Source organism: Vulpes lagopus, chromosome 6, assembly GCF_018345385.1.
Source record: "Vulpes lagopus strain Blue_001 chromosome 6, ASM1834538v1, whole genome shotgun sequence".
In the NCBI taxonomy this organism is placed as follows: Eukaryota; Metazoa; Chordata; class Mammalia; order Carnivora; family Canidae; genus Vulpes; species Vulpes lagopus.
This window is the reverse complement of record NC_054829.1, coordinates 25465874-25480936: the sequence shown is the minus strand read 5'-3', so window position 1 is coordinate 25480936 and position 15063 is coordinate 25465874. Positions and strand designations below refer to the sequence as shown.

General features: G+C 38.5%; 1 protein-coding gene across 3 annotated transcripts in view; it reads left to right on the top strand.

Annotated features, from left to right (window-relative positions):
- Nucleotides 1–14800, top strand: part of YLPM1 (YLP motif containing 1) — a 75913-nt gene extending 61113 nt beyond the window's left edge. For 2 of the 3 annotated variants that reach the window (XM_041758893.1, XM_041758892.1), the window contains exons 19-21: nucleotides 1066–1196; nucleotides 13875–14058; nucleotides 14383–14800. In XM_041758893.1, the coding sequence (XP_041614827.1) occupies nucleotides 1066–1196; nucleotides 13875–14021 (278 nt within the window). In that variant the 3' untranslated portion in view covers nucleotides 14022–14058; nucleotides 14383–14800. Of the gene's footprint in view, nucleotides 1–1065; nucleotides 1197–13874; nucleotides 14059–14382 lie in introns of those variants that run through there. The other variant, XR_005988407.1, reaches the window with a different exon arrangement.
- The last annotated feature ends 263 nt before the right edge of the window (nucleotides 14801–15063 follow it).

Here is a 15063-nt window from a genome sequence, read left to right as displayed (position 1 = left end):
CCATTGTACTTTTCTTTTCATATCAATTTCTCTCCAACTTGGTGCCTAACAGATTTTTATTATACGCACTCTGCACCCTTTATGGAGTTTAATGAAGTGTGGTTATTGTGTATTTCTGACATTTTTAGTTTTTCTTTTATTGACTTGCTTAATAATAGTATGTGTATATAATCACAGATGATTCAATAATTTAGTGCTTCAGTGTAACTCATATTTCACATGAGAATAAAAATACAAAATTAAAAATCAGTATTAACGACCAATAAAAATGACTGCACATTTTCATCATGTGTTCTTGAAGACACCTAAACTCATGTCTTATAATTTCTGAATCTGCAATCTCTGTTCATTTAATTGGTTACGATTTGGGGCCCTTGGAAAGCCTAGCCCTCTCAGATTGAGGATTCAGAAAGAAAATTTAGGTCTGGTCACTTTCACTGGCTAGCTTTTAGCCTCAGAATGGTCAGTAGCACTTCGTAGTATAACCAAAGAATGCGGTGATTTGTACGGTTTACTCAGAAACCTTAACTTACGGCGAATCCTCACACAGTGGTCAAAATCCCAATGAACTGTTAATGTAAAACCTTTTTAAATATTAGCTTGGTTCATTAAGTTGTTGGTACTGCCTACCTTTCATATGACACAGTATCACACATGATTGCAAATCAAATGGGTGATGTTAATATTGTGTTAAAGAAAACGAGTGGAAGAAGTAGTTTTTAGAAAAACCCGTCTTCGCATTTTCCTTCAGAACATGAGAGCTGAAGTGTGATTTGGGGGTGGGAGGCCAGGAGACAAGTGACTTTTCTTGCTCTGCCTGTATTTGTTCCTTAAACCAACATCGTAATGTAATGCCTGCCAGTATGAACACCAAATAAACAATGGAAATTGCACAGAACTTGATACTATCTCAACCAAGAAGATAGTTTCGATCTGCAAGTGATGCTGCTCTCAAAAATGTGGATGTGCCCTCTGACAGTGTTCCAGACTTCTTTTCCTTTGTTTGTGTGTTGTGTGCAAACTCACACTCTTCCTTAATGCTGCGGCTCTGTGTTTGTCCCTCAGACAAGTTGGATGGCTTGAGAACTGGTACTAAAAGGAAACGTGACTGGGAGGCAATTGCCAGCAGAATGGAAGATTACCTACAGCTCCCTGATGATTATGACACTCGTGCCTCTGAACCTGGGAAGAAGAGGGTAAGAGACTTTGTCAGTAATTGTCAGTAGATAAAGGGCTTCTTTAGCCATCTGGTTTTAGAAAGTTATAGGCAGATAACATGAATGGTATTTTTAGAGTGATTTAGTTTATACTGTATCATATTACAAATCAAAAAAGGAGTCAGACCATATAAATTATCAGATTAAAATGTATAGATAATTTAAAAAATGGAGAACAGAATCTCATGGCTAGGGAATCCCTGGGTGGCTCAGCGGTTTAGCGCCTGCCTTCTGCACAGGGCATGATCCTGGAGACCCAGGATCAAGTCCCACATCAGGCTCCCTGCATGGAGCCTGCTTCTCCCTCTGCCTGTGTCTCTGCCTCTCTCTCTCTCTGTCTCTCATGAATAAATAAATAAAATCTTAAAAAAAAAAAAAAAAAAGAATATCATGGCTAGCATGCTGACAACCTTAACGGAGTTTTAAGTTGCCACTTGTACTGTTTCGTCATGGGGCAGAATAGCCAGGTGCAAAGTAGAGTATTGAAGAGAATATGGAATGTCTTTTTTTTTTTTTTTAAGATGTATTTATGTGAGAGAGAGAGTAAGCACAGGGCAGGAGGAGGGGCAAAGAGAGATCTCAAGCAGACTCCCTGCTGAGCACAGAGCCCGACTCAGGGCTCAATCTCACTACCCTGAGATCATAACATGAGCGAAATCAAGAGTGGGACACTTAACTGACTGAGCCACCCAGGTGCCCCAGGAATCTGTGGGACTTTTTAGTGGATTAGATTCAGAGGGTCCAGGAGTGGATGGAATAAATCAAAAGTGAATCTTCAGGGTTTTGGCCATAAGCACTCCACATGTGTGGTGCCATTTACTGACTCAGAAAAAATTGGAGGAGTCTAGTTTGAGACTAAACAATGAGAAGGTCAGTGAGGGACCATTTACATTAGAAATGATACTAAGACGCAAGACTCCAAAATTTAGAAATTCAGGTAGAGGTAAATGTTTCAAGAAGTAAAGAGTAGTCAATTGTTAAATGATATAGAGAATGCAAGTAAATTGGGAGCAGAGAAATGGCTATTAGATTAGATTTGGCAACTTGGAGATCATTGGTGATTGATCAATAATCAGTTGAGTTTTAGAGTTGAAGGGCACAAGCCAGTTTGGAGCAAACAAAGTAATAAGAAATGAAATATAGAACAGCAGATGGAGACAACTTTTTGATGAAGTTTTGCTGTGAAAAGGAACAGAGAAATGTAACCAGAACGTTGTATAGCCCTTCCACATAGACATCAAAATCAGGAAAAGTGATCTTTGTGTATCCTTTAAAACAAGATAATGAAGAAAAAAAAGGGGGAGTCATATTATATATGATCTGGATAAGCCTTTTCTAGCTAATTTGTCTTGGTCTTTCTATATAAGTATATACAGACGTACCATTCTTTTTAAATAGCTGCCTAATATGCCATTGGTTGTACAGTTATTTATCCAGTCCCTTACTGGTAAATACTTAGGCTGTCTTCACTGCGTTATTAATATAAATACTAGGGTGAAAGTCATGGTGCATATGTTCTTGGCATCATTTTGACAGCATATCCCTAGGTTAAATAGTTAACATAAAAGCTGCAATCTTATAGAATATGATTTATCATTTTGACAAATACTGTGAGCTTTTTACCCAAAAAGGTTACAGCTGTTTATACACCCACATGTAACTAAATGCCTGTTTTTCCACACTTGCACTAAAGGTGCTATTACTTTTAACCTTTTAACCTTTTGACAATTTGGTAAAACAAAAATGGTATCTCAGTTTGCATTTCCTTAATTAGGATGAAGCTCTGTATCATTTATCTTTACATATCATTTCCTTCTTATGAGTTTCTTCAGTACTTTTAAATTTTTTTTTTTTTAATTTTTTTTTTAATTTATTTATGATAGTCACAGAGAGAGAGAGAGAGAGGCAGAGACACAGGCGGAGGGAGAAGCAGGCTCCATGCACCGGGAGCCCGATGTGGGACTCGATCCCGGGTCTCCAGGATCGCGCCCTGAGCCAAAGGCAGGCACCAAACCGCTGCGCCACCCAGGGATCCCTCTTCAGTACTTTTAATATTAAGAGTATTTATTGTAAGAGGGTAAAATTGCCAGTAACACTTCATTACATTGGATAACATTACGAAGAATCCCAGTTTTCAAAGCTCTTTTAAATACTTCACATAGTCCCTAGACCCACCCTTGTCCATGTAGCTTGAGAGGAGGGCAAAGGGAGATTAGGGGCCTTCTAGATTAGTGCCTAGCTCCACTCAGATACTACTTGTGTCGATTCTTCCTATTCCAGTTTTAAGGTTGGGGCAATAAAAAATAGAAATAGCTCTTCCTAGGGAATAATAATTTGGTGTAGTTCAGTAACAACGAATAATCTCAAATGAAAAACATTTTCTCTGGTTTATTTTTTTTGAATACCTATTAATCTACAGAGTATGTGATCCCTTGTAATTTACTTTGTAAGCTGGGTAGACAAAAATTAAGTTGTGCACATCCTAGTTCTTTTTTAAGTTTTTATTTTAATTACAGTTAGTTAACATACAGTGTTATATTAGTTTTTGGTGTCCAGTATAGTGATTCAGTACTTCCATACACCAGGTGCTCATCATGAGAAGTGCACTCCTTAATCCCCGTTGCCTATTTCTCCCATCCTGTTCCCCCACCTTCCCTCTGGTGACCATCACTTTGTCCTTAATACTTAAGAATCTGTTTCTTGGGCAGCCTGGGTGGCTCAGCGGTTTAGCACTGCCTTCAGCCCAGGGCATGATCCTGGAGACCTGGGATCAAGTCACTGCATGGAGCCTGCTTCTCCCTCTGCCTGTGTCTCTGCCTCTCTCTCTCTCTCTCTGTCTCTGTCTCTAAAAAAAAATCTGTTTTTTTTTTAAGATTTTATTTATTTATTTATTTGAGAAAGAGAGAGCATGAGCAGGGGGAGGGGCAGAAGAGGAGGGAGAAAACCTCAAGCAGACTCTGCTAAGCACAGAGCCCGACACAGAGCTCGATCTCAAGACCCATGAGATCATGATCTGAGCCAAAACCAAGAGTCATGTATCCAACTGACTGAGCCACCCAGGCACTCTATAAGAGTCTATTTCTTGATTCGTCTCTTTTTTTCCCCTTTGTTTTTTTTTTTTTTTAATTTTTATTTATTTTTTTATTTGTTTATGATAGAGAGAGAGAGAGAGAGGCAGAGACACAGGCAGAGGGAGAAGCAGGCTCCATGCACCGGGAGCCCGACGTGGGATTCGATCCCGGGTCTCCAGGATCGCGCCCTGGGCCAAAGGCAGGCGCGAAACCACTGCGCCACCCAGGGATCCCTGTTTTTTTTGTTTTTTTTTTTTAATTTATTTACTTATGATAGTCACAGAGAGAGAGAGAGAGAGAGGCAGAGACACAGGCAGAGGGAGAAGCAGGCTCCATGCACCGGGAGCCCGATGTGGGATTCGATCCCGGGTCTCCAGGATCACGCACTGGGCCAAAGGCGCCAAACCTCTGCGCCACCCAGGGATCCCTTTTTTTCCCCTTTGATCATTTGTTTCTTCAATTCCACATATGAATAAAAGTATATGATATTTGTTTTTCTCCAATTGACTTACTTCACGTTTTATATAATACACACAAGTATATGTACATACACCCCCACATCTTTATCCACTCATTAATCGTTGGACACTTAGGCTGCTTCCATAATCTGATTATTATAAATAATGCTGTTATAAACATAGGAGTGCTTGTATCCCTTTGAATTAGTATTTTTGTGTTCTCTGGGTAATTACCCAGTAGTATGACTGCTGGATTATAGGGTAGTTCTATTTTTAACTTTTTTGAGGAACCACCATACTGTTTTTCACAGTGGTTGCACCAGTTTGCATTCCCACCAACACTGTACGAGTGTTCCTTTTTCTCCAGCTCCTTGCCAACACCTGCTGTTTCTTGTGCTGTTGATTTTAGCCATTCTGACAGGTATGAGGTGATATCTAATTATATTTTTGATTTGCATTTCCCTGATGATAAGTGATGATGAGCATCTTTTCATGTCTTTTAGCCATCTCTGCATCTTTGGAGAAATGTTTGTTCGTAAGTTCTGCCCATGTTTTAATTGGATTATTTGGTTTTTAGGCGTTGAGTTTTGTAAGTTCTTTATATATTTTGGATATTAACCCTTTACTGGATATGTCACTTGCAAATATCTTCTCCCATTTCATAGATTGTCTTTTAGTTTTGTTGATTGTTTCCTTTGCTGTGCAGAAACTTTTTATTTTAATGTAATTCCAATAGTTTATTTTTGCTTCTGCTTCCCTTGCCTCAGTAAACATAGCAAGAGGTTGCTACAGCCTATGTCATAGAAGTTAGTACCTGTGTTCTCCTCTAGGATTTTTATGGTTTCAGGTCTCACATTTAGATCTTTTTTTTTTTTTTTTTTAAGATTTTATTTATTTATTTATCCATGAGAGACACAAGGAGAGGTGGAGACATAGGGAGAGGGAGAAGCAGGCTCCCTGCAGGGAGCCTGATATGTGGGACTCTATCCCAGGACCCTGGGATCTTGCCCTGAGGTGAAGGCAGATACTCAATGGCTGAGCCATCCAAGTGTCCCTCACATTTAGATCTTTAACCCATTTTGAATTTATTTTTGTTTATGAAACATGATTTAGTTTCATTCTTTTACTGCTGTCCTTTTTTCCCAACACCATTTGTTGAAGAGACTGTCTTTTTTCCCCTTAGATATTCTTTCCTACTTTGTTGAAGATTAATTGACCATATAATTGTGGGTTCATTTCTGGGTTTTCTATTCTGTCCCATTGATCTGTGTGTTTATTTTTGTGTTAGTACTGTAGTGTTTTGATTACTGCAGCTTTAATGTAACTTGAAGTCTGGAATTATGCCTCCAGCTTTGCTTTGCCTTTTCAGGATTGCTTTGGCTATTTGGGATCTTTTGTGGTTCCATACAAATTTTAGAATGTTGTTCTAATTCTGTGAAAAATTCTGTTGACATTTTGATAGAGATTGCATTAAATGTATAGATTGCTCTGGGTAGTATAGACATTTTAACAAGATCTGTTCTTTCAACCCAGGAGAATGGAATGTTTTTCCATTTCTTTTTGTCATCTTCAGTTTCTTTTACCAGTTATAGTTTTCAGAGTGCAAGTCTTTTACTTCTTTGGTTAGGTTTATTCCTAGGTATCATCATTTTTGGTGCAGTTTGTAAATGGAATTGTTTTCTTAATTTCTTTTTCCGCAGCTTCCTTTTTGGTGTATAGAAATGTAACAGATTTCTGCACATTGATTTTGTATCCTGTGACTTTACTAAAATCGTTTAGCAGGTTTTTTTGGTGGAGTCTTTCAGGTTTTCTTTATGTAGTATCATGTTGTCTGCAAAAAGGGAAAGTTTTACTGCTTGCTTACTGATTTAGATGCTCTTTATTTCTTTTTGTTGTCTGATTGCTGTGGCTAGGACTTCAATATTATTTTGAATTAAAGTGGTGAGAGTGAATACCCTTGTCTTGTTTCTGACCTTAGGAAAAAAAAAGCTCTCCATTTTTTCCCATTAAGGATGATACTGGCTGTGGGTTTTTCATATATAGCCTTTATTATGTTGAGGTATGTTACCTCTAAAGCTACTTTGTTGAAGGTTGTTTTCATAAATGGGTGTTGTACTTTGTCAAATATTTTTTCAGCACCTATTGAAATGATCATGTGTATCTTATCCTTTCTCTTATTGATGTGACATTGATTGATTTTCAAATACTGAACCAACCCTGGCAACCCAGGGATAAATCCCACTTGATCATGGTGAATGATTTTTTTAATGTGTTGTTAGCTTCAGTTTGCTAGTATTTTATTGAGAATTTTTGCAACTGTGTTCATCAGGAATCTTGGCCTGTAGTTCTCCTTTTTATTTATTTATTTTTTTAGTTCTCCTTTTTAGTGGTGTCTTTCTCTAGTTTTGTTATCAGGATAATGCTGCCTCATAGAATGAATTTGGAAGTTTTCTTTTTCTATTTTTTGAATAGTTTGAAAATAGCTACTATTGTTTAAATAGTTTGGTAGAATTCATCTATTAAGCTATCTGGTCATGGACTCTTGTTCACTGGAAGCTTTTTGATTACTGATTCCATTTCTTTGGAATTATCCGTCTGTTCAAATTTTCTATTTCTTCCTGTTTCAGTTTTAAATGTTTGGTAGAATTCATTTATTAAGCTATTTGGCCATGGACTTTTGTTCATTGGAAGTTTTTTGATTACTGATTCCATTTCTTTGGAATTATCCGTCTGTTCAAAATTTCTATTTCTTCCTGTTTCAGTTTTGGTAGTTTATATTATCTAGGAATTTATCCACTTCTTCTAGGTTGTCTTAATTTGTTGGCATATAGTTTTTCATAATATTCGCTTGAAATTGTATTTCTGTGATGTTGGTTGTTATTTCTCCTCTCTCGTTTGTGATTTTATTTATTTGAATCCATTCTTGTTTTTTCTTGGTAAGTCTGGTTAGAGTTTTATCAATTTTATTGATATTGATATTGAACCAACTCCTGGTTTCATTGGTCTTGTTCTATTGTTTTTTTAGTTTCTATATCATTTATTTCTACTCTAATCTTTATTATTTCCTTTCTTCTTCTAGCTTTAGATTTTTGTTGTTGTTGTTGTTTTCGTTTTTTTCCTAGCTCCTTTAGGTGTCAGGTTAGGTTGTTTTTTTGAGATTTTTCTTGTTTCTTCAAGTAGGCCTGTATTGCTACATACTTCCTTCTTAGAACCATTTTTTGCTGTATCCCAGAGGTTTTGGACTGTTATATTTCATTTTCATTTGTTTCCCTGTACATTTTAAATTTTTTTCTTTTATTTTCTGGTTGACCCATTCATTGTTTAGTAGCATGTTATTTAACTTCCATATATTTGTGCTCTTTCCAGATTTTTTTCTTGTGGTTGACTTTTAGTTTCATAGCATTGTGGTCAAAAAAGGTGCATGGTAGGGACGCCTGGGTGGTTCAGTGGTTGAGCATCTGCCTCCAGCTCAGGACATCCCAGGAGTTCTGAGATCAAGTCTCAGAACACGTTGGGCTCCTGCATGGAGCCTGCTTCTCCTCCCTCTGCCTTTGTCTCTGCCTTTCTCTGTGTCTCTCATGAATAAATAAATAAAAATCTTTTTTAAAAATGCATGGTATAACTTTGATCTTGAATTTGTTGAGGCTTGTTTTGTGGACTAAATATGTGATCTCTTCAGATCTTTAGGTTTGTTATTAACTGTTTTTTTGTATTTAGATGCTCCCCTTTTGGGTGCATAAATATTTACAGTTGTTACATCTTCTTGTTGGATTATACCCTTATTATTATATTATGTCCTTCTTTGTCTCTTGTTACTGTCTTTGTTTCAAAGTCTGTTTTGTCCATTTTAAGTCTTGCTACTCTGGCTTTCTTTTGACATCCATTTGTGTGATAGATATTCTCCATCCACTTTCAATCTGCAGGTGTCTTTAGGTCTAAATTGAGTGTCTTGTAGGCAGCATATAGATGAGTCTCATTTTTTCTTTTCTGTTTTTAAATATTTTATATATTTATTCATGAGAGACACACACACACACAGAGAGAGAGAGAGAGGCAAAGACACAGGCAGAGGGAGAAGCAGGCTCCATTCAGGAAGCCCAACGTGGGATTTGATCCCAGGTCTCCAGGACCACAGCCTGGGCCAAAGGCAGCACTAACCTAGGGAAGGAAACAGATATCCAGATCCTGGCTACCTGGGCTGCCCCATCATTTTTTCTATCCATTCCATCACCATATGTCTTTTGATTGGAGCATTGAGTATACTTACATTCAGAGTAATTATTGATAAATATTTATTTATTGTTATTTTACTGTTTGTTTTGTGGTTTCTGGAGATTTTTTTCTCTGATCCTTTCTTGTCTTTCTCTCTTCCATGGTTTGCTAAAATTCTTTAGTGATACAGTTGACTTCTTTCTCTTCATTCTTTGCATATTTATTGATAGTTTTGATATGTAATTACCATTAGGTTTATTTATAACCTCTTCTGCATGTAATTTATATTAAATTGATGGTCATTTAAGTTTGAACCCATTTTTTCCTCTTCTCCCCACATTTTAAATATATGTTGTCTTATTTTACATCCTTTTGTGAGTTCCTTGACTGATTTTTTTTTATAGAAGTACTCATTTTTACTGCTTTCATGCTTCTACCTTTATACTGTCACTTTTGGTCTCTCCTTTACACTCAGAATCCCCTTTAATATTTCTTGCAGGGCTAGTATAATGATAATGAATTCCCTTGTTTTTGTTTGTTTGGAAAACTCTTTGTCCTTTTTTTTCCCTGAATGATAGCCTTGCTGGATAGTGTATTCTTGACTGCAGAGTTTTCCCATGTAGTGCTACCTTCAGGCTTGGAAAGTTTCTGCCGAAAAATCTTCTGCTGGCCTTCTGAGTTTTCCCTTGTAAGTTACTGCCTTCTTTTGTCTTGCTCCTTTTAAGACTTTTTCTTTATTACTATATTTTGCCAATTTAATTACAACATGTCTTGGTGTGGATCTGCTTTTGTTGATTTTGATGGGAGTTCTTTGTGCTCCCTGGATCTGGATATCTGTTTCCTTCCCTAAGTTAGGGAAGTTTTCAGCTGTTACTCTACAAATAAATTCTCTCTCTTCTTCTGGGACTCCTATAATAAGAATGTCATTACATTTGATAGAGTCACTGAGTTCCCTAAGGCTATGCTTATTTTGCTTAATTCTTTTTTCTCTTTTGTTCAGCCTGATTACTTTCCATTACTCTGTCTCCTTAGGTCACTAATTTATTCTGCTTCTTCCATCCTGCTGTTCATTCCCTCAAGCATATTTCTCATTTCATTTATTGTACCCTTTCTCTCTGCTATTTTATTCCTTATCTCTGTTAACGTCTCACTGATATCCTCTATTCTTTTCTCAAGTCCAGTTAGTATCCTTATGATCATTGCTTTAAATTCTTTATCAGGCATGTTACTTATATCTGTTTTGCTTAGATCTCTTCTGGCCATGTTCTTGTTCTTTCATTTGGAATAAATTTCTCTGACTTCTCATTTTGTCTGAGTCTCTGCCTCTTTCTCTGTGTTAGGAAAGTCGGCTACATCTCTCATTCTTGAGGGTAATGACTTTATGAAGAAAAGGTCCTGTAGTGCCCTGCCATATGGTCCATATGGTATCCCCTGTTCCCCAGGGCCTCATGCTTCTGAAAGTGTGACCAGTGAATGCTCTGTAGGCTTTGCTCTTTTGTTCTGGCCATTTTATCCTTCAGGCCAGCTATCTGCAGAGGCTCTTTGCCAGTTGTGGGCAGTGTTTGGTCCCTGGCCTGAATGTGGTGCGTTTTAAATAGATGTGCTCTGGTCTGATTGTGAAATGAGACCTCTTGCCACCACTGCCAGAACTGAGGCTCCACAAACTCCCACATCGGGAGATGCAACATGAGCGTTTGCTTCAGTCTTCTGAGAGAGGAGTTCTGCCTCACTGAGGCTAAGTTCCGCAAGAGCACGGGGGGGGGGGGGGGGGGGGGGGGGGGGGGGGGGGGGGGGGGGGGGTGCAGGTCTTGGTTTAGGCAAGTTAGGTCGTTAGTGTTGGTGCTGCACTGGTTCCCACAGGTAGTCCTGTGGTTATGCTGAGGGGTAGGTGAGGGAAGTGGCATTGGCCAGGTCCTTTGTTCCTAGAGGGGTCTCTTTCTGTGAATGCTGTCCCTCTGGGATGTGCTCCAAAATGAGCAAATAACTTTCCTACTGTATGCCACAGGCATTCTTCAGATTGCTATTTCCACGCTCTATATTTGCCTGTCTTCTCTCCACGAGCAGGGCAATTCTCTTATGTTTCTCCCAGCCAACCTGCTGACCTTTAAAACTCCATGCTGAAGGGACAATAAGGGAAAGGAGGGAAACTGAATGGGGAAAAATAGAGGAAGACCAACCATAAGAGACTCCTAACTCTGGGAAACAAAGGGCAGAAGGGGAGGAAAGTGGGGGGATGGGGTAACTGGGTGGCAGGCACTTGATGGGATGAGCACTATATGTTGGCAAATTGAATTTAAATTTAAAAAGAAAGACAGATGGCTTTTTCTAATGCGCCTGGGTGGGCTCAGTGGCTGAGCTGGCCTTCAGCCCAGGGTGTAATACCGGGGTCCTGAGCATGCATCGGGCTCCCCTCAGGGAGTCTGCTTCTCCCTCTGCCTATGTCTTTGCCTCTCTCTCTCTGTCTCTCATAAATAAATAAATAAAAATCTTTTAAAAATAAATAAAATAATTTCAACATAAAACTATTTGTGCTGAAACATATTGCTTATTTAAAACATAATTACATATTTTTTCTTCTAATCCTATGTTCTTTATTTTATCTGAGTTTAAAGACTTAATTTAAGCTGCAGACTTAAAAGTTAGCTCTTAGTTTATTCAAAGTGAAATTGACCAGTGTGTTTAACTCTGTGCCAAGGACGTACTGTTTTTTTCTTCAGTGGCCACAGTCTGTCCATTTCTCCATCCTTCATCCTCCTTAACCATAATCATCTTTTGCTAAAGTGTGTCCCCTTGATCCCAAGGGAGATTGAGAGAGTAGATGAATCTATCAAAATAAATACAATCAGCATAAATACATAGCAGAAAGACCAGAGATCTCTGTATACAAAAGCCCACATTATTTAGGCTTTTTTTTTTTCTAAAGTCCATGAAGGAAATTTAGGTTTTCTACACACTAAAAATCTACTTTAAAAAGAGTTGGGGGGATCCCTGGGTGGCGCAGCGGTTTGGCGCCTGCCTTTGGCCCAGGGCGCGATCCTGGAGACCCGGGATCGAATCCCACATCAGGCTCCCGGTGCATGGAGCCTGCTTCTCCCTCCGCCTGTGTCTCTGCCTCTCTCTCTCTGTCTCTCTGTGACTATCATAAATAAATAAAAAATTAAAAAAAAAAAAAGAGTTGGGTATGGGATACCTAGGTGGCTCAGTGGTTGAGCATCCATCTTTAACTCAGGTCATGATTCCGAGGTTCCCACAAGGAGCCTGCTTCTTCCTCTGCCTATGTCTCTGCCTCTCTTTCTGTATCATGAATAAATAAATAAAATCTTAAAAAAATAAAAAGAATTGGGTGTTATCAATTTTTCCCCACTGCCATTACTATGTATCTTCTCTTTGGCCAAGTGGTTGCTATTTGGAGAAGCCTAGTCATTTCATTACCAGTCCTGTAAATGGTAATAGGAAAGGTCAGTATACCTCTAAGAGCAGTAATGCATTTCTGTGTCCAGTGTGAACAGCATGGAGTATGCATGCTCTCGTTTTCTTTCCTTGCAACAGATAATAAATCACAAGCTAAATTTATATACAGTCTTGGGGGCTTCTGGGTGACACAGTCAGTTAAGCGTCCAACTCTTGGTTTCAGCTCAGGTTGTGATGTCAGGGTCGTGAGATCAAGCCCCCCATGTCAGGCTCCATGCTCCGTGTGGAGTCAGCTTGAAATTCTCTCTCCCTTTCCTGCCCCTCCCAACTTGTACACTCTCACTCTCTTTGTCTCTCTCAACTAAACAATCTTTTTAAAAAACACAGTTTCTACAGACTTTGGTGCTGTGTCCCCAGTTTCATAGTTTCTCCTTAAGTATTTCAGCTTTTGCAGAATTTGATATATCTGCTTGTTTTTTAATTGTTAATGTAAGAATCTATACTTGATATATTATTAAAATTCAAAATGTATCTGCTTACATTTTTAAACTATCAGAATACCTGCCAATGGGAAATATCCAGTTTATGTATTTGTAGTTAAAATCTTTCTGTAAGTGATAGCAGTTGAGTCCATCTCTTTATCTTATGAATGAAAATAGTAATACCTGCTTCCTATTTTCTAAGAAAGTCTGTTTTTTTGTTTTTTAAGAAAGTCTGTTAATCTAGGGTACTTATAGTCTGTTAGGGAAAATAAGTCTGTAATAGATCATAGCAATATAGTGTAAAAGTTCAAAAGTAAACCTCAAGATCTAGAAGTAGCTCTAAAGAAGCAATGATTAATTAATTATTTGGCAAAGACAAGAAAGATAAAGCAAGGGTTGATGACTAGACTCATGACAGGTGGACAGGGTTAGGGCAAAGACATTTCAGGAAGGAGACTAGTATATGCCAGGTTACAGAGATGGGAAATGGTCCAATGTGCTCTGAGAGCTAGAAATAATTTTGTACTGCTTATATAAAAGGCTGTAGTCACTGCCCAGAAATGCCACTGGAGAGCAGACAGGCCAGATCCAAAGGGAGCTGTGTGCTTGGATTTTATTCTTTAGGCGAGGGAAGGATTTAAAGCAGGTGATAGTCACAACTGTCTGTATTTGGGGATCACTGGCAGAATGGATCAGAGGGAGTGAGCATGTAAAAGGTAGGAAGACTAGGCAAAAGGAAAAATAAGATCAGTAAACCAGAAAGGAGGGACAGAAGAGATGGAGGACTGAGCCGAGAGCTGAGAGCTGAACTGTTCAGGAGTTGGAAGGGTTTAGGACTTGGTGACTGGCTAGAGAATTTTCTTTCTGGAACTTAAGATACATGGCTTTCTCCACTTCTCCGCAGTTAATTCCTAATGTTTTTATCTCTTTGTTTTAAATATCCCTTAGACTACCAAGAGAATGAAGAGCTCATTTATGTATGTATTTTTCCTAAAGCCCAGCCTAATGCTGTGTTCTTTTTAGGTGAGATGGGCAGACCTGGAAGAAAAGAAGGATGCAGATAGGAAAAGGGCCATAGGTTTTGTGGTCGGACAGACTGATTGGGAGAAGATCACAGATGAAAGTGGTCACCTGGCTGAAAAAGCCCTCAATCGAACCAAATATATATGAGACTTAGTTTTTGAGCGGAGTCATTAATTCCTCTAAGGTAAGTTTGCACAGTCACGTAAATAGCCTACTGTGTGGTTGTTTTGAAGGGTTTGAGATAAAGGAGACAGCATGCTTTACTAAAAAGGCTTCTCTTCTTGTATTTTCTGGTTCTTAGAAGAGTAAGTATGTGCTAGTTGCCAGTATATAGAATGAGGGTGTTAGAAAAGGGAGCAGTTTTCTGCAACCTGGCTCACTTTATACAAGACTTGAGAAAAGCTTGGATTCTTTCGATTTGAGAAGGAGTAGAACGATGAGATACTAAAGTCTATTGAACTTTCTGCCTGCTGTTTCGTGGCTTGACAGCCTTTTCTTTTCCTTTCAGGTGGTTCGCTTTGAGGTGATTCTGAAGCCACAGCCTCATGGAGCTTCGTTGTGTGTCACCTTGCCTTCCACGTTTCAGTTTTTGTTTTGTTTCTACCACTTTAGTTTTTTAAAGTTCTCCAGTGTCCCCAAGAGGTATTAGAATCTTGCTGTACCCAAGCAAGACATTAATTTTTCTTTTTAACTATTTTGGGGAGGGAGGGAGTGATAGCTTAACTGCTGAAACCATGTGGGGGTCTGCTGGAGGATTCCAACAGAAAATATTTCCTCCACTGTACAATGTCACAGACTATCTCTATCATCATTGCTTTGTGGCTGTTTTTGTTTTTTACTGTATGTAACTGGTAGCTGATTGTACTAGGATTAAAAACAATAAACTTTCACGATAAAGCCGATGAGTATTCATGGGCTATACAGCATGGGCCCCTTTCTCTTGTTTTCTTAATTTTATTTTTTATTGCTTTTTTAATATGATGTGTTCTAATTACATGCTAGCCGAACATCCCAAAGCCTTTTTCCCATTGAATATTATGTAGCTCAGTGATTCCATAGCACATATTGTAAACACAAGGAAGGTGCACTGATCTTTGTTTGATAGCTGATTTCATTCTCTGTCTTTGCAGCATGAAGACTAGTATAGACAATTGCAAATAATCATCAGTTCTCTGGAGCACATCAGTTC